This window comes from Palaemon carinicauda, chromosome 2, assembly GCF_036898095.1.
Source record: "Palaemon carinicauda isolate YSFRI2023 chromosome 2, ASM3689809v2, whole genome shotgun sequence".
NCBI classification, from domain to species: Eukaryota; Metazoa; Arthropoda; class Malacostraca; order Decapoda; family Palaemonidae; genus Palaemon; species Palaemon carinicauda.
The window spans coordinates 60091960-60112423 of NC_090726.1; the positions used below are offsets into that span (position 1 = coordinate 60091960).

Consider the following 20464-nt stretch of genomic DNA (forward strand, 5'->3'; position numbering starts at 1 on the left):
TACGTTTTCCCTTCCTGCTAGACAAGAAGAGAGTTGCTCGTCATGGAACTGAGTGTCGAGATTGCTCCCTCACAGCGATCTGGACGCGTTTCGGGAGGCAGCATAGATCTTGACGCTCCCTCACAGCATGCGCGACGCATGCTGGACTCGCGCGAGCAGGATGCTTCCTCGCCGCATACTGGACGCATGCGAGCGGGCCGCTTCTCCGCGTCAGGATCGCGAACGTCATAGTTCAAAGCGTGCTCTTGCGGCAAGAACACACGCTAGCTGCAGCGCTCATGGACGCTCCCTCGCAGCAATCTGGACGCGTTACGGGAGGCGGCAAGGATTTTGACACTCCCTCACAGCATGCTTGACGCATGCAGCATGCTGGATGCAAGCGAGCTGAACGCATGCTGTACGCACACGAGCAGGACGCTCCCCCGCGTTAGGATCGCGAATATCTTAGTCCCGAGCGATCTCTCGTGGTAAGAACGTGCGCGAGCTACGCAGCAATTTGGACGCGTTTCGAGAGGCGGCAAGGACACTCCCTCACAGCATGCTTGACGCAGCATCATGCCTGTCAGAGCTTCAACGGTCCATTACGTCCCTGTTGACGTTTACAAGTCGCAAACAGAGGAAGCTCACAACAGTAGCAGCATGCTGGACGCAGCATGCTGAATGCATGCGGGATGCAAGTTTGCAAGGCGAGGCATGTGTTTTCTCCCACTCGTTCTCCTTCTGAGATTGCTAACCCTTTAGAGGATGTGGCTGCCCCATGCTGAGTCTCTCAAGGAATGAAAGCAAATGAGGCATTAAAACCTATGAAGCCAGCTTCCTTATCAAGTATGCCAGGATAGATCTCAGAGGAGGAAATGCAGAAAACTCTTCATGCAGCAGATCTTAAAGATTACTTGCAGTTCTGGCGGACTTATATCCCGAGGACTTTAAAGCAGGCTGTACCTCGGAATCCGCCCTCGCAGTTTTTGAAGGGTAGACCCCAGGAATCTTCCTCTTTCAAGGTAACAGTGTTAGCCAGATCGGTCTAGAGGTCTGTTTCGACTCTGAACGATTGGATTCTCAAGAGAAAGAACAAGGAAGGACAACCTTTTCCTTTCCCTCTACGAGATTGGCTTCTAGATCCTGTGTGTGGTACAAGACTGAGGAGGTTCTCGGTTTGGAAGTTCCTACCTCCTCCCAAGGAGACTTCTCCTTTTCGTTGACGCCTCACGTAGTTCAACCATGAATAAGGCTAAGGTGATGTGGTCCACGTCAGAGATGGATCACTTGCTGAAGGGCATCTTCAGAACAATCGAGGTCTTCAGCTTGATGGATTGGACTCTAGGAGTCCTCGCAAACGCCACAGATGATAAGAACGAGACACGGATGTACCTTTTTGCCTGTCTAGATAAGCCGTGAGGGACGTGTCGGTCGAACTCACAACCCTTTTTCACAGCAGGTTTTATTGAGAAAGAGCTATGCTGTTTTTTTTTCCTGTCATCAGGATTGACTCTCGCTCAGAGAGCAGAACGCTTGTATGCTCCCTTGACCAAGTTCCTCTTCCCTTCAGAGCTAGTGAAGGACTAATCGGCAGCTATTACGCACAAGCAACGCAAGATCTGATTACAAAGGACTGCGAGGAAGTGCTTCCGACTAACCTTTTAGCCAGAAAGGAGAAGGAAGCTCCTCCCACGCGTCAGCCCTTTCGTGGGAGAGCTTGTCTGAAAGAGGACAGAGAATGGCTGCTGGAGGGCAACTTCGTAACCCCAAACAGCAACCGGAACCCAAAAAGTGAACTCAATCTCCAGACACAAGTATTCCACTTCTGGCAGCAGCTCTTCAAGAGCAGGTTAACCAGATGCTGTCAAAAGTAGCAATAGAAGTGGTAGAAGTCCCCTCATCAGAGGGATTTTACAACAGACTTTTTCTAGTTCCGAAGAACTCAGGGTGTTGGAGACCTGTTCTGGACGTAAGTTCTTTGAACAAGTTCATAAGCAAGTCAAGTTTATCATGGAGGCTTCTGTGTCAGTCCCAGCAGGCACCAGACAAGGATACTGGAAAACTCGGGGGGCCGGGTTGGAGATCTGTTCTGGACTTAAGTCCTCTGAACAAGTTCATAAGCAAGTCAAGTTTACCATGGAGTCTTCTGTGTCAGTCCTAGCAGGCACCAGACAAGGATACTGGATGGTGTCATTAGTTCTGCAGGATGCGTTTTTCCATGTCCCAATCCACCCAAACTACAGAAAATTTCTGAGATTCGTGTTCCAAGAAACTATTTATCAGTTCAAAGCACTCTGTTTTGGATTGAGCACGGCTCCCTACGTTTTCACCCGAGTGGTTGCCAACGTGGCTCGCTTGCTACATCTGAAGGGAGTACAGACTTCAATGTACCTGGACGATTGGCTAATCAGAGCCAGTTCGCAAGAAAAGTGTCTGGAGGGTCTTCAGCTTACAATGTCTTTGACGCAACAGCTAGGTCTGGTGGTAATCTGGCCAAATCTCAAATGACACCCTCGCAAAACATCATCTGCCTGGGGATGAGGATTCAGTCAGTGGTTTTTCGGGCTTTTCCAGCCCCGAAACGCTTTCTAGGTTGCCTAGAAAAGGTGCGTCACTTCGTAGATATACGGTCCTGCTCGGTAAGAGAATGGATGAGTCTACTGGGTACTCTCTCTTCGATCAAGCAGTTCGTATCCCTGGGGAGACTTCATTTACGGCCTCTTCAATTCCATCTTGCAAAATTTTGGATGAGAGGTCAAGGTCTAGAAGAGTGGATGCCGATTCCTTTGGGGATCAGGAATCACTTGAGTTGGTGGGACGATGCCAACAATCTCCTGGAAGGCCTCAAACTTTATCAGAGGAACCTCGACCTAGTGTTGTATTCAGACGCCTCAGACATGGGGTGGGATGCAACACTGGGGAAGGCCGAGATATCGGGTCTTTGGGAAGAGTCTCAGAGGGAATGGCACATAAACATCAAGAAGCTAGTGGCCATTCACCTAGCACTAATGCACTTTCAGGAGGAAGTCCAAGGGAAATTAGTTCAGGTCAACGCAGACAACACCACAGCGTTGGCCCACATCAAGAAGCAGGGAGGCTATTGTTCAGACTCACTTTACGAGGCTGCGAGAGATCTACTAATATGGGCGAAAGCGAGGGACATAACCCTGATAACTCGCGTCATAGAAGGGGAAAGAACGTCAGGGCGGACCTTCTCAGCAGAGGAAGACAAGTTCTAACTACAGAGTGGACCCTACATCACGAGGTGTGCACCAGCCTTTGGATTCTGTGGGGTCAACCCTTGATAGACCTCTTCACTACACAGATGACAAAGAGGTTAACAGTGTATTGCTCTCCAGTCCCAGACCAGGAAGCATCTGCGGTGGACGGTTTTCTCTTGGACTGGGAAGGACTAAACGTGAACGCTTTACCACCATTCAAGATCCTGGACAGAGTCCTGAAAAAGTTCAGGGAGTCGCACAATGCCCGCACGACCCTGATAGCTCCGTTTTAGCCCATGAGACCTTGGGTTGCAGAAGTGATGGAGTGGCTGGTAGATACCCCCAGAACGTTACCAAGTCGGAGCGATCTACTCAAACAGCCACACTTGGAGAGGTACCATCAGAATCTCCCCGCTCTCAATTTGACTGCCTTTCGACTATCGAAAAGCTGGCAAGAGCGAATGGCTTTTCAAGGAAGGCTGCACGAGCTATCGCGAGAGCTAGGAGGACGTCCACAGTTAAGGTTTACCAATCTAAGTGGGACGTGTTTTAGAGAATGGTGCAAGACTAACAAATTTTCCTCTACCAGCACCTTTATAGCCCAAATAGCAGATTTTCTGTTGCATTTGCGAACGAAAGAAAAGTTGGCTGTTTCTACCATCAAGGGTTACCGCAGCTTGCTAGCCTCCGTCTTTTAAACAGACACATTGATGTGTCAGGTAACAAGGATCTCTTGGATCTCATTAGATTTTTTGAGACCGCTAAGAGAAAGGACAACCCAACCCCCTCTTGGAACCTGGATGTAGTCCTAGCCTTTTTGACCTCAAGCACGTATGAACCTCTTGACAAGGCTTCTTGGAAGGATCTTACCAAAAATACTCTATTCCTAGTTGCATTGGCTACAGCCAAAAGAGTAGGAGAATTACAAGCCATCAGCAAGAAGATGGGCTTTAATGGAGACAATGCAGTTTGCTCCCTTCAGCTAGGCTTTCTCACCAAGAACGAGAATCCTTCTCGACCTTGGCCAAGATCTTTTACCATTCCAGGGCTATCTCACTTAGTTGAACGGGAGAAGGAGAGAGGCCTTTGTCCAGTGAGAGCTCTGAAATTTTATCTTCACGCATCCAAAAACCTGAGAGGACAAGCAGACAACCTCTGGTGCTCAGTTTAAAAGCCCTCTTTGCCTTTATCAAAGAATTCCCTGGCTTTTTTTATTAAGGATTTGATAAGGGAAGCTCACCAGAATTGTGAGGAAAAAAGTTTCCCAATCCTTAAGGTAAAACCACATGAGGTTAGAGCTGTAGCGACTTCTATGGCTTACAAGCACAATAAGTCAATGAAGTCAATTTTGGAGGCTACTTTCTGGCGGAGTAAATCAATCTTCGCAGACTGTTATCTTAAAGATGTCCAGACCCAATATGAAGATTATTGCTCCCTGGGTACATATGTTACCTCCGGCGTCATAGTTGGAGAAGGGTCTGCTGCCTTTTCCCTATAACCTTTTTTATTATATACCCTTGCCTTTTTCTTGTACTTGTTTTCACAGGTTGTCTGTGAAGGTTGCTGCAGCCTTCCACAATCAGGGATGCAAGTCAAGTTAGTTTTTATGGTGTGTGTTTTTAGTTTTTCTGAGTAGGTGGTCGGAATCATTGTCCATGGCTATGCCAGGATTGTAAGGGTGGAGGTCTAGCCACGCTAAGGTCGAGGACCTTGTGGCCGCCCCACAGAGACTTTTACAGTTCCCTGGGTGGATCGCTGAGTCTCTCAAGGAATGCAGGCAAATGAGGCAGGATAACTATAAAGCCAGCTTCCTTATCAGGTAAGAACCAAATTATTGGTACTACTAATTTGTAGCTATTAATAATTATACGAATACCCGGTGGGATAGGGTTTTCGACCCGCCACTAATGGTGTCAATCAGCTATATATATGTAACTACCAGGGAAGTTACATATTTAAAAATGGTATTTTTATTATAAAATAAATTTTTAAATATACTTACCTGGTAGTTACATATATAAAAGGGCCCTCCCTCCTCCCCTCTGAAAGCAGGGGCATGGAATTTCTGAGGAATATTGGGAATGGTTCCAGTTACCTATGAGAGATGGCACTCATGTATGACCACCTAATCACCTGGCGGTGATTGCCGCGAAATTTGAATTTCTGCTGTGCGCGCGACAAAACGCGGGATTAAGCTATATATATGTAACTACCAGGTACTGTAATTATATTTATAGAATTTATTTTATAATAAAGATACCATTTTACTTACTATGTTTAAATAATATGCACCATTTTGAGAGATCCCCTGTCTACAAAACTACTTTACAAAATATTTTTATGAAATACTACTGTATATATTCTATGCCAAGTGCCATACATAGTTATAGATATTTTTTTGAATTGCCCACCATTACCGTAAGAAGAACGAAATGACGTTAGAACTTTGAAAATGTTAGGAAAACCTATGTATATTTCTTTAACATTCTTTTTGAAGCTTACTGTATTTTTACACATTAGCGTACAGTGTAATTGTGTCATTGAGCTACATATTTCTTTTCAAGGCCATCAACAAGTCAAGAAGAGTTTGGTAACTTATGATATCAAGACTTCATGAAAAGTACAGTTGAGGTTGATGTATAAGCATTTTCAGAATTTGTCAATAAAAAAGCATATTCAGGGCTGCTTTTTTTCTATTATTGGTAAACATAACTACTGTATTTGGATGTATTCCATTCAACTGCATTGTAACTGTGAGGTTTGTTGATCCGAAGCAATTTTTGGAAAGAACTGCCGACAGTTACATCTATGCATGCTTTTGTAAAAGCCAGAATTATGCATGACTGCATTCAGTTATCACAATGATTATTTTTATTCACATATTTTAGAGATACGGTAGTAGAAATTATTTACTCAGAAAGTTCTATACTAGCACATATTTTTTTTTCATTTGTAGAGCAGTATGTCACTGACTGCATTTTATATGCTTTTGTTTTTGCTGACATCCATAATTGATTTTGCATGTGCAGTACATTGAACCATTTATTCAGACAGGTTGTACAAATTTGCAAGAAAACAAGCTCTTGTTTACTACCTTGTTTGTTCACTTTTGATATAGGAGAGCCTAATAGCACATGTCTCTTTCAGTTTGGCGATGACAAGGTAAGGCATCTTGGGACATGGATTGATTGAGATTGCGGCGTCAGGATCTCTAGTGCACCTTTCTTTGTTGACACCATGCTTTCCAGTTCCCGTAAGAAAGACTCGACGGCAAGTTGTGACAGCTTGGCTGGAAAGTACATCAAGAAGGAATCTCCATCAGGGGTTCCTATCATAAATGTGTGGCCAAACCCTGGTCAGAATGATGTAAAGAAAAGGAAAAGCACTGTCACCCCACCTTACGTTAGCAGCAGTAATCCACCTTCTCACAATGCTTCTTTGTTAGTAAACAGATATTCAACTGGGTCTAGGACACCACTAAATGGGATGTCTCATGGAGGAACCGAAGGAAAATACACTCCCAACATAGGAGAGGTTACCCAGCGTGTTGGTGGCCTCTATCTTGGTAGCCGAGGAAGTTTAGATGGCATGTTAAAACAACAGGCGCCTTCATCCCCAGCCTTATTTAATCACACTTACGTGAATCATTATACCGGGTCTCAACGCAGCCTTGACCAAATACTCTATGGTCCTCGGGCATCTGTAGACCAGCCAACTCAGGGTGTTAGTTTTTCCTTTATGATACAACCTGGTCAAAAGCAACAACAGCCACAACAAAGACAAAAGTTATCCCAATCTTCAACACACATAGGTAGTGGATCACCACAGCCTCCTTCTCCCCGTTTAGAACAAGAGCTTCCCCTGCCGCCTGGTTGGTCTGTGGACTATACTTTGCGAGGCCGTAAATATTACATTGATCATAATACAAAGACCACACATTGGTCACACCCACTGGAGAAGGAAGGATTGCCAGCGGGGTGGGAACGTATAGAATCCTTGGAACATGGTGTCTACTATGTAAATCATATAACTCGACGAGCACAGTATGAGCACCCTTGTGCTCAGCAGTATCTGACAAGAATCCCTGAGGAAAATGACTTGGCATCACATAGACCCTTGCCTATTCCCCACCATACCGAGTTCCGTCAGCCTTTGTCTCTAATGCCTGCTTCGCCTTATTTGCATGAAGAAATTCCATACTGGCTACATGTGTATTCCCAAGCATCCCCTGAACATGATCACAAATTACGATGGGAATTATTCAGACTCCCAGAACTTGATAGTTACCAAGCAATGCTCAATAGACTTTTTAAACAGGAACTTCATGGAATTGTCATGAGCTATGAAATGTATCGTATAGCTCTCACTCGTGAAATTGAGAGACGAATGCAGCAAATGAACCTACCTACTCATGGATCGGGTGTTTATGGGAGTGGTGTAACAATAACAGAAATTAATGATGACTGCCCCTCCAATGAAAGTGCTTCTACTCCAGATCATTTAAAACAACAAATATTGAATGCAGACAACTTGTTTGAATCTAAAGTGTAGGACTAATGCAGTTTTTTTGAAACATAGTATGGGTCCATGTGGTTTTTCTTCAATTTTTTTATTTGCTTACTGTGGCAGCTTTGTGGGGACAATTTTTAGTGCCTTTTTTTTTAGAATGTGGTTGATTTAGTCTTTATATCTGTGATTATTAGAAGTAATGTTTGGCTCTGCACTGAAGTATTGGACTTCATGTGTTTTCACTGCACCTTCCTTATTTTATTGTTGCCAAAGATCAGAGCTTAGCTGACAGTTGCTTTAGCACTTCTCTCTGGTAGTTTGAAGTTCAAATGTGACGTGTCTCGAGCTTCACCTGTTGAGCATTTGGTGAGTTTTTAATCCCTTGTTTTTACATTTTTTTATTAGTCTAGCTGATCACATATTTCTTTTATCTATAGTATTTTACCCCATTTAAATGTAATTCACTATTATTTCATGTGATTTATTGCAAATATGCATAATAATTCATTAAACACTGGCTCCAGAAGGCATTGCCCTTCCAGTTTACGTATAGAGTTTTGGGGTAATCATGCTAACTTTTTGTCCATATCTACCCAAGATACAATCCATTATAGTAAATAACCTATCAGGTACATAATGAGTTTTAATGGAATTTATCCATATTTCTCAATTCTCACCTGAGATTAAGGCCCAGGTTTTATCAGTAGGGAGATATTTATCTTAAAACTAACCCCCACGCCTCTACCTATACAGTAATCATCTTGCTGTTATACATCTTGCTTTTTTGCCCAAAGTTGCAAAGTGCAAATTCTCTCCTTTTGGTGTCTTTAACAGTATCCCATTCATCTCTTTATATGGTATATTTACATTTTCGTATTCCTAGTTACATTCATGCTGAATCTAACATCCTTTCCTGCTGTGATTACATATTAGCCTTTATTTGAACCAGTCCTTACTCTTCTTGCCATTGTACCCATTAACTTGCTTTTACATTTACTCATACTAGAACAAAACCTAGTACTGTATTAACTTTTCTTTCTCACTTATTCCCTTTAGAGTACGTTTATGGATCATATGTCATCTTCCGTAGATGCAATACCTTCCAAACAAAACCCCTTTAGAACACATTGCCCCAAGTCCCACAGATCAAACTCCGTACACTTATAAAAATCATCAATTTAGGACATCTTTTCTACCCAGGGGTTCCATCTGAAACACCTCTCCATTTCATTGTTTCATTTGCTTTGAGACAGAGAACTACACATTCTTTTTTGTTGCATTTAGTTTGAGCATGATTCTGCTTGCTATTTATGTTTCTGTCTTGATTTTAGTTTTCTTTCAGTGCTTGTGTACATGATAATGTAACTGTAGTTAGAGTGTACTTCAAGAATTTTTTCAAGATAAGTAACAGTTGTACACTGCTGTTTGTCAATTACTGTTTTAGGTAGACTTTTGGTCCTTAAACTTTATAATTTTTTGGCATATTTAGTAAGTCGTTGATAACCTTTGATGACCAAAAAGGCTGACAAAATATAATTCAACATCAATCTATATATTTTAATGCAAATAAGATTAAAAGCTGGGGGGAAACTTTATCGAGATCCAATCTAAAGTACTGTACTTTAGATTCTCCAATTCCTCCTCGGCTTCACATGTCTTATGAAGGCAAAAGAAAAAAAAAAATCTTATGATTTGAGGTTTTAGGAACTTTGGGAAATGTGAAGGTGACCCGTTATTCATTGAACAAAAATTGATGGTCATTAATTCTGGCAGGATTAACCCCTTCGCCTCAATGTCAGTATGCGTCAAAACATGCCTGGTAATACACTTGGTGAGATCAAGATAGTCATCTTTATTATTATTATCATTACTGTATAATTATTAATGTCATTATTATTATAATTTTTATGAGCTACAAAAGAGTATAGCACATGGCTGTATATCACACAAGTTCATACTCGGGGAAATTTTACTAAAACATCTCCTCTCCCTAATATTAGCCCCTCCTCCTCCTCCTGTCTTCAGCCTACCAATAAAGCTTTTGGGATTCTAGCCTTTATTTCTGAATATGTAAGAGCTATTTTAGTCTTTTTAGGTTACCATGAAATAATCACACCACTCTCTCTAGCCAGTAGTGGCATTCCCTTCCTTAGGCATTACTCAACCCCCCCTTTGACACCCCCAATTAGGAAACTGTCATCCTACCACCAACCAAAATGCTTGTGATTCAAGTCCTTATTCATGATTATATAAGGTCTATTTTAGTGTAATCACATCTAACCTCATCACCATCCAAAAATACCTTGCGATTCCAGTCCTTATTCATGGTCATGTAAGGTGTATTTTATTGGTTTTGTATGTTGTCACAGTGTTCACTTAAGAGAGAAAGTCTCCCTGCTTTCGACCATAAGTCCAACCTATCATTTCTTCAAAAATATCATCTTCATGTTTCATATACTGTATTTCATATTAGTATTGTTCATTGTTTTCACCAGTAAATGTTAGCCTATTGTGATTGCAACATTTCCATTTATTGCCATTTTACCATTTCTACGCAGTATTAGTCATGTTCTTACATGCTCAGTCTACAGTATTTCCAAGCTTGTGAAATACCCAAAATATCCAGTTCATATTGACAGTCACGGTCACACGCAAGGTGGAATGACAAATGAAAGAACTAAATTTCTCTCTCTCTCTCTCTCTCTCTCTCTCTCTCTCTCTCTCTCTCTCTCTCTCTCTCTCTCTGTCAACAGTTTTTTGTTCATTCGTATTTGTTTATCATATTTGTACCTTATGAATTATAGAATACTTCTTAAGTCAAAGGAAACAAATGGATATTTTCATATTTCTATATAATGTAAGTCCCATTATTACTGTCGAGTAGTGTTATATCTTTTGACGGCTATTGTGGAATTATTGCGGAATAACATAGCCACTTCAAAAAATATATAAAGTTTTTTTTTACACATAAATCGCAGTGCTTTACCATATCATATAATTGGAAATTTATAGAATACTACTTGTGTCAAAGGAAATACAGTAGATGGATATTTTCATTACATTTCTGTACAACGTAAAGTTCATTATTACAAACGAGTAGTTTTATATTTTCTGACGGCTATTTATCGTGAAATTATGACAGAATAACATAGTCACTTTAATGAATATAAAGATTTTTTACACAAAATCACAGTGCTCTACCATTATTTAGAGATAATTACATTAACCTTTTTTTCAAAATTATTCTGTAATCACTTATCAATGAATGGAAAAACATTTTGGTTTTTAGTGAAATACAGTACAATGGAGAATAAAGCAAACTTTTGAAAAAATATATTCTCTAATCAGCAGTAAAACAAATAAACATGGAAATGTAACTTATTATAGGATAAATGAGCAAGTATATCGGATGATGACAAATCTCGTATAGAGCTCCAGTAGTGAATCCACGGCCTAGTAACAAAAGGGTTAAAGCTAGATTACAAGGAAAAGAGATCATTAAGGAAGGTAGGCTTTGGGATCTGGCAGATGCGCAGTGCCAGAAATTCACCATTCTCACATTCCTTTTTTGTATGAGAGAATCAGCTCATTGACTAAACAATTGTTTGTTTTACAACAAAAATTTATACCTTTAACAACTTTACAAAAGTCATTCTAAATAAGATAAATTGGGCCCCGTAAATAGGTGCAGTACTTTTAAATACCCTCTTGCATTCACAAGTATGTTGTTTGAACTAACTTTAGCTTAGCCGCTTTTCATAATTCTTCATATTACAGTCAGATCATCTCTACCTGCAGTGGCAAAGTCTAAGGGCAATAGAAAAAGTAGCTGCTTTCCACCACCAGGGCTTTTCTTTTAAGGTATACTACCTTCGAGAAGAAGACGTTGCTTTAGAAAAAGGATACAGTATGATTTTGAAATGAGTGTAATTTGGTTTTCAGACCTCGCGCATCTAGAAAAGCTTAAATGGCAGATTAAAACAATAGTGAACTTTTTTCTCTTCGACAATGAGAAACCTACCCCATTACTTTTCTGCAAGAGATAGCAAGGTTTTTATCTTGTTTATTTATTTTTACCCAAGAATAGTCTTAAAGTTGTTTATTTATTTTTACCCAAGAATATTTTTAAGTTAGGATTTTTAACTTCTATTTATGGAACACCACATTCTTCATAATCCAAAACTCTGAAGTCTTATTGTGGATTTGTTTTTCAATTCCCATTTTCAAGGAATCATAGAAATATGCAATGGTAGATTGATCAAATTTTGGATGTGCTGTTTTAGAATTTTGGAGAGTTGACACATTTCTATTTTCAATGGCATATTTCACAGTCTTTGCCATGTCACAAGGAGAGTACACAGCACATTCCCTGCAAATATGTAGCAGAATGCCTATATGAGTGTTTCTGATGCTTCTAAAACTTCATAGTTTCTGTTGCAATCATTGATTGGTCTAGGAGGTAAGCAATCCAACAGGGGCAAATTTGAATTGGGTAGTATCTTGTCATCAAGACATTTTATGTACTTTAGCATGAATATTTTGTTGATAATAAATGTAAACGGAAATCACCGTAAATGAAATGATTCTTAGGATGCAGTTATCTAACTTTGATTTTATAGCTCATGAGTACAACACCTTTTGAATGTTGTAAATATTGGTACATTACAGGTTCTACCAGGTGTGTAATTATTGGAATTTGAAAATTGCTTCCCACAATTTTATCATTACGCAACTGATATTTTTCGTACTAGACTAGAAATTTACAACCCCTGAAAATATCCTTTACACATTAAGTGCCCACATTCATTGTCTCAAATTTCTCCCTATTCAACATTCTTTCTGTCTGCCAAGCAGAGGAACTTTGATAGTCTAATGGCGTAAGTGCCATCTTGACCCCAAAATATCCATGAATCACCTTCTTCGGTTTTTATAAGTTTGCTCTTTAGAATCCCGTAGGTTGTCCCCCTACTGCGAGATTGTCAATTATACATTAGCTAATTCATCGTTCTTTTTCAGCCTTTTTTCACTTTTTCCTTCAATAAGTGAATAAAGATTTTAGTTCTGTCTTTACCGGGTATTTTTCAGTTACCAGTGTCTACCTGTGGCCGATTGTGAGTAATTACAGTATTCATTTATCCTGCAGTGGTTAATGATAATGTAGTCTTTTACTGGGGTTTGCAAAGTTTTCTGTACAGTTCTACTTTTCTCGTAAGTCTTAGGGTCACTTTCTTAGTGTTAAGTGTTTACACTAACTAGCTATCTAGTGAGAGATTGGAGGTAGGTTTTCATATGTGCTAATCTCCCTCAGGATTTTTTTGTTTTTAGTACTGTTCTGCGTGTATAGTAAAGGGTTAGGTGACTGTCCTTACTGCTTTGCACACTATTTTTGGTGTTGGATAATTCTTTTGGTGATTTTGGCTATTTTCTATTCTATTGGGCATTATCTTCCTAGCATCAACATTCTCTCAGTATTCCTATGTTGGCTGTTTTCTTTTTTTCATATTTGATTTGTACTAATTTTTGCCTTTAATTGTTATCTAACCATTTATAGTTTCTGTGGATTTAGTGATATGTACTAGTTCTTCTAAATCTACATTTAATGTATTCATCATTTATTTCTGTTGTCCTGCACTGTGAATTATGTGTGTACATGCACATGCAGTGTTTTTCACTCAAGGTTATTGTGTAAAGGTCGTCTGGGTGTATAGTGAAAATTCTCATTGATGGGTGTATGGTGAAACAAACCTAGTTTTTTATCAGAATCCATGATTTCTTGTCTCCAGTTTCATATGGTTGACGATGTTACTCTCTAATCTGATTTACTATTTTCACAAGAGATGAAAATTCTTAATTAGGAAAAGTATAGAAATTGAAGTTTGATAGTATGTTTGGTCAGCTAATGAGATTAGTACTGTAGGTTCTTGTGGAGGAGGTTCTAGTATTTGATGATTTGTGAGAATAGTTTCCAAGACACTAAGAACTTGGTAGGGTATCAGCTTCTTGTGAGTAATGGGAATGCATAGTTATAAACAAAATTTCATACCAGGGAAGGGAACAGCATACATGTTTACCTACATTTACCCTTCAGCACCACATAAAGAAGGAAAAGGATAGGTCATATCCACTTGTTCCAGTGAATTTTCAAGCCAGAGGATTGCTATACAACTAGCCATTGGGAGGAGATTTAGGATATTCAAGAAAGGCCTTACCTTTGGTATGTATTGGATCCTGTGTTTTGACATCCAAGGATTTACCCTTCTAAAAGTGCTAAAAGTATTTCCTCTTTATTTAGATTCCATTAATCTATCATTGTAGCTATCAAAGTATCTGTTAGTGGTTCAAAACTATTCAAGCGCAGAGTAACCAAGGACCAAAAGAATGATGAAAAATGCCACTTTGTACTGATCAGGGAAGTACAGTATCCAATACAAGTTATTTGGCCTTCAATGGAATAACAAAGCTAGGCAGATTTTGAACTGATGTATCTCTATAAAGTCATTAGAAAGGTAGCTTATTGGGATCATCTGTGACTTGCAATCCTCTCTTGTGGCAGGATAGGTTACAGTGGTAAGCATGACCTTATTATCACTTTGAATTAGGGATAGAGAGTTTAAGGGCACCTTTAGTTTTACCTTCTGATTCATCATAACCATTGTATGGTTTACTATGGTCCCAGCTTGGGTACTGATCATATATGTACTGTGTGCGCTCAATCTCTAAGACATTTTGCAACAGTATAGTGAGTTACACGTAGACACTTACTCATGAACAATCTTTTAAGGTTTTAAAGAAAAAAATTAGAAACACATCAATGGTAACTAAACAAGTAATTGTTATACTGTATTTGAAAAATTGAATAGAGCAGACAGGCTTTTAAAAAGTGGCTCAGAACTCAAAGCAGAAGGTAAAAAATTGAAAGACATTATATCTGTTACAAACGAACCAGCCTTTCAGACAAACTACGTAACTTCACGTCTCGTATTGGGAGAACTGGAGATTTTTCATAGAAATATGATAGACTAGAAGAGAAGGAATATGCAATGATCAATTACGCTCTTGTTGGAAAAGTTGTTAGGCAATCATAGTAGGGGTACTAGGAATTAAACGCAGAACACCAAACAAAAAAATCTAAGTGTAACCTGCAAAACAAGATCAACTGCTACACATGCATTTATGAAAACAAAATACTTGTCATAGGTGAAATCCTTAGGAAAACAGATAAATAATTAGTCACTCAAAGGTTCTGTATTCTAAAACCGGGGACATACAGAAATGGTCGAGGTAGTAAAATGAAGTTCTTCTAAAAATAAGTTGAAGCTAATTGACATTGAAATATTGATATAGCTGAAGCATATGAAAGTTCAAGGCTTTTTGTAAGTGTAATGCTTATAGTGCACATTTTGCAGAAATTGTTGATAGATTTTTTTTCTGTTTTCTGCATTTTACTTTTTGGGTTTTTGTTGGATATTTTCCCACATTGCTGTTGCTTTTCAATTAACTAATTTTGGGATTTAGAGGTTTTGCCAAATTAGCAGTCAGATCAAACTATTTAATATTAAGATAATAATGATTCATGAAAATATGAACCGTGGTCATTTAACTTAAGTGTATTTAAATGTACATTAGGCTCATTATGTATAATTTTAATCATTTAGATCTTTTTTTTATAGAAATTCATAAAAAAGTGGTATTTTTGTACAATACTGTACTTCAAAATCTAACAAATATTTAGACCATAGCTGGAAGGCATCCTTTTTTGGCCCTCATCCATAAGCTCACGCTTTTCTGTTAGCCTCTTCAAAATGTTTATTTTGCTTCTCTCTCTCAAAGCTTAATCTTTATCAATGTTCACCCCAAAAACTAAAAAGTTTGTGTTTTCTCTCTTATCAGCAGCCTTCGGCCTCTTGTATAGTATGAGATAATCAAGTGGTGTATGGCAACGATGACGATACGCTGTACCTGCTTTTATCTTTGTCTCTTCATCAATCTTGGCTTTGTTAGGTTGACTGAGCATTACTCCAATCAACATGGGCGGTTCTTAAAAGTGCCATTTAGGTTATTAATGAATATTGGGGATGCCTTTTCCTTGCTTTGTTAGTAGTTACTTCGAAGATTGTTCAAGGGAGTTATTTCTGAGAGATCGTGATCCAAATTTCCTTTTGTGTCTTGTGAGGGGTCAGTATTGTGATTTAAAAAATCATTATGAAATTTTCTGTTTTGTGCCAGAGGCAGAATTATGATTTAGATAATCATTGAGAGGAATGCAAAAATTTTACTGATACTTTTATGGAAAGTATGTTCAGATGGTTGAGGTAAGATTGAAATTTCCAAACATAAAAGATAATTAACACTTAGGTCAGGGGAAAATCCAGAGAAGACTAGGCTAGTTGATTACAGTGGGATGGTCATGATGTCACTTAAGCCTTTCACAAACTTTTTTGCTTTGATAGTGATAAAATTTGTGAGATCTTGCATTTTTTTTTCTTTTTTTCTTTAGTCTAAGAAGGCCATTGAGTCGTCATGGAGTGGCAGAGACTCTAGCCTAACCTTACCTATTCAAGCCATAGCCTAACCTTTCCTGTTCAAGCCATAGCTTAACTCCTCAAGTTTTGCCTATTGGTTCTAGTGACCAATCAGTAAGGGTTCTTATGATGTACAGTTGATTGTCTCTGAGAGCCTCGCACTTTTATATTACTCCAGTCCTTTAACTCCAAAATCCTTGCAGGTCCCCAACCCAGTTCACTCTTTTTAAACCTTTGGATTTTAAGGTACAGTAGAAGATTGGGCTGGTAGCATGAATCCTAATATTCCCCCTCTTGCAAAAATAACCGCTGATGAGCAATCACTTATTTCATCTCAATAGCATAACAGATTTTAGATCTTAAGTTTGGCTAGTAGCTGAATGGTCAGGGGAGTAAACGGTTGCATCACGTTTCGAATGGGAGAATGCCGGTCTTATTTAGGCTCAACTACTTATACCTATGCTATTTATAAAGTTTTAACTTTTTATCTATTTATTATTTCTGAAGGGAAGATTATGCCAGCAATAAGGATTTTCAATATGCTAAAAGGACATGATAAAATCAAAGATTAGAATGAAAGAGATTCCTTACTAAGAATCAGTCATGTAGTCTGGCATTTATAAATGAATTATGGAAAAGTTTTACCTATTTTTAACAGGCATGGAGAAAGCTATATCTTGAGCTGTGGGTGCTGTTTGGGCCAATTGAATCCCTCTATCCTAATTTTCATTGGTAAAAGTCAAGAAAAAGGAATCGTTTGGGTATTATTTAGTTTTTATGTTACATTTTATTAAGAGAAACTCCTTTTCAGTTATTATTGTGCCCTATCTTATAGGATTGAATTTACCCATTTCAGGTATTGCAGCAGATGCATTTCAGTCTTTTAATATTGAAAATTCTCCGGTAGTTAGAGTAATATTTTTTTTTTTATAACTAGATGTATTTCAATTTTTATGAGGTTAGCATTTTGAACATTTGGTAAATCTTTCAGTTACAGATATGACAGGCACTTTTCTTGTTGGCATTAGCTCATGTTAAAAGCATTAGTGGACCACAAGCTCTCTCTTTTAATGTAGGTTCTAAAGGAAATAAGATCATCTTACCTTTAGAGCCTATATTCAGAGCTAAAAAAAGAATCGATAAGACAAATTAGGTGACACATTTCTTTCAAATTCCATATTCAAATAGGGAAGTTCGTTTCACGTCAGAAAATAGATTTCTTTGTCCTTTGAGAGCTGTTAAGTATTATTTTTACAAGACTGCTGAGCAGATATGTTACTGATGTTTAGTGGGGTTAAGATATAAAATTTTCATCTACTCATAAATGCAAAGTCCTTTTTTGTTATAGGCTCTGTCACTGTGACTTAGAAAAAATAAGATTCAAATTGGATGAAAGACTTTAAGGCTAAGTTTTTGGATATTAGAATCCCAGTTATATCTCTTAATTATTGTAGGAATCTGTACTGTATATGAAAAAGTGTTAGCAGCAGGTCAGTGGCATACCAAATCTTTATTCTATCCAGATTGCTGGGCTTTGAGTGCAGTAGTAGCTGCAAGTGAAAATGTGGCTGTTTTATCACTTGTGTAAATTTTATTAATTTTAGGATAAATATCTCCTTCAGGATATGCCTTGTTGGGTAAATTATGTATATTTTTCCTGTTGATGCACTTGGGCTTTTAGCATGCTGCTTTTCCAACTAGGGTTGTAGCCTAGCTAGTAATAATAATAATAAGTTATTGGGTAATGAAAGAGTATCTAGACTTTGATATAAGTCAAGCTTCAAGAGAAGCAATATGAACATCAGGTGAGATAGAAATAAAAGTATTATTGAAAATTCTATTTTGTTCTTCTTACTAGGGCATTCTTATCTCTTCAAGCTTGCTTTTTCAGTTGATTGATGTTTTAGGCTAGTTTCATAAGAATCCTTTTTTTGTTATAAATAAAAGTAGTAAGCATTGTATTAGAGGTATTTCAGGAGATTTGCAGATTTTTTTCCCCTCTGCAGTAATTCGTATAGGAATGCCTTCTTGTAGTTGATATGTAATGCTTTGTATGGAATATGTAATTGTCTATGCATTTGAATATTTAGTTTTCTCCAATTGTCTCTCAGCCTTTGACCTAATAGAATTCTTGTATTATTTTGAGTCATACATTAGTTAGGTCATGCAAATTTGATATATACTGCACTTGTGTCTTTTTTTTTTTTCCATTTGGCCTTATGTAATTATAGAACAATACTGTATCATAGTTTGCATGTGTCTGTGAGTTAGTGTAAAAGGTTATGCAGTATTTCCATACTATGTTTATTCTTTTTTGCCTAATTTCCTTGTTCATTGTGCTTTATTCAAGATTTCTTTTATAATATATTTGATATGCTTTATAATGTATACTTATCTATTTAGAAGTGACATACAGATATGTATTCTTGCATTGATTTTTCTAGATTTTATTTTTTTATTTTCTTACACTGCACTGGCTTTGTGATCAACCTTTATTTTACTCTTTATTGTTCTTTAAATATTTTGTTATTCAAATACAATCTAATATTTTACTGCACAGTACAGTATTCATATCTTTTAAAACTTGGAAGACTCGACTTCTGTCAACCATTTTTCTCTGTTTTTGGGAATGGAATTCAGTTTTTTTTAGCATGCTGTACTTTGTATTTCCATTTGGCATTGCCTTAACTTTACATTATAAGGTATTTCATATCCTCAGTTGCTGAATATACCATAAATATGAATGAGGTGTTACTAAGTGCTGTGCAAGATTAAGGGAGAACACACTTGAATGTTGTCACTTAAGTTTTACTCCTCAGCAAAATACTGCATTTGTTAGGGCTTGTTGCATAGCTGTAAAATTATATATATATAAATGAACAATATTAAGGGGTCCTGACTCATATAAAGACAAATATGAGAAATATTTAGAAAATAATGTAATAAGTTATGAATGTAATGCAAGATTTGGATTAATTTTCAAATAATTATGTCAAGGAAAAATAATTTTGATGTTGTGAAGAGAAAGACAACATTATCTCCAATTATGTGTAATTGATAACAGATTTTATAAAAGAGAATTAATGAGATAATGTTGATAATGTTAAGAGGAAGAGAGGGTGAGAATCACATAAGTGAAGTGAAGAATTTGTTTTCAAGTTTATGAAAAAAAAGTAAATCACACAGGGACACTAATAAAACATATGAGTAAATAATAGTTTAACCTGACAAAAGAACTGAAACTCTTAACACTTGTAGGGCTGAAAGAAGTAACATATGTAAATAAGATTTGGATTAATACTGCACAATACATATAAATTGGTCAGGTAGTAATATTTACTACCGTTTATAATGTATGCCCTTAAAATATGGGATCTTCGCTGAAGTAACCCTCATTCCAACAGGGTGGAATCATTCATAAGATATTCTCTTGAACTTGTAAACATTTTCAGATTATCCATTGTCAATGTAATGTACTGTTATAGAATATGAATCGTGAATTATTTCAGGATCCAGAAATACTGTAGAATATCTGCTATAAAATTGAATGCTAATTTTAATATCATCAGTAGCCCACAATCTTCAATGTACTGTGGTCATGTATCTTAGCTTTTGTTAAGTAAATGATAAACTTAGATGAAAAGATTAGAGGCTTAGAATTATTCCACTGAATTTTCTTTTGACAGCAGTTTCATATTAATTATTTATCCTTTTACAGCGCATACTTTCTCTCAGTACCCAGAGTTTATGTAAGGTAATGTCTTTCTATCTTTCAGGAGGAGAGTGTATCATCTTTAATACCTTGGAATTGTCAGAATTCATCCTACAAAGATTATATCTCTTCGAACAGTATCTGAATTATTCAGCATAATCTTCAAAATGGGTTTTGATGCTTTGAAGGAGTCTATATCAGTTGTTGAATCATTTAAGGAGTCTTTATCTGCTTATGATAAGAAGTGTACATCCTTGTACAATTTAGCTGATCAAATTTCTGGGATTGAGAGGTAAGTTTTATATTTCTTGTTTGCTCTATTTCTATTACATTTCTATCATGGCTCATGATATCCTGAAATCTGTCTGGGGAATCTATTTATCATATTGGGATGTCCATCCTTGTAGTTTTTAAAACTTACTTTATTATACAATTCTTCTAAATTTCTGTACAAATATGTACAGTGTCATACTATTGATAAGTAAATGATACATCTCTACTATCAAAAACATCATTATTAA

General features: G+C 37.6%; 1 protein-coding gene across 2 annotated transcripts in view; it reads left to right on the plus strand.

Annotated features, from left to right (window-relative positions):
* Positions 1-20169, plus strand: part of sav (salvador) — an 80546-nt gene extending 60377 nt beyond the window's left edge. Inside the window, exons 3-4 of one of the 2 annotated variants that reach the window (XM_068356271.1) lie at positions 6348-7747; positions 20008-20169. In XM_068356271.1, coding sequence (XP_068212372.1) covers positions 6438-7747; positions 20008-20029 — 1332 coding nt within the window. In that variant the 5' untranslated portion in view covers positions 6348-6437 and the 3' untranslated portion in view covers positions 20030-20169. Of the gene's footprint in view, positions 1-6347; positions 7778-20007 lie in introns of both variants that reach the window. The other variant, XM_068356282.1, reaches the window with a different exon arrangement.
* The last annotated feature ends 295 nt before the right edge of the window (positions 20170-20464 follow it).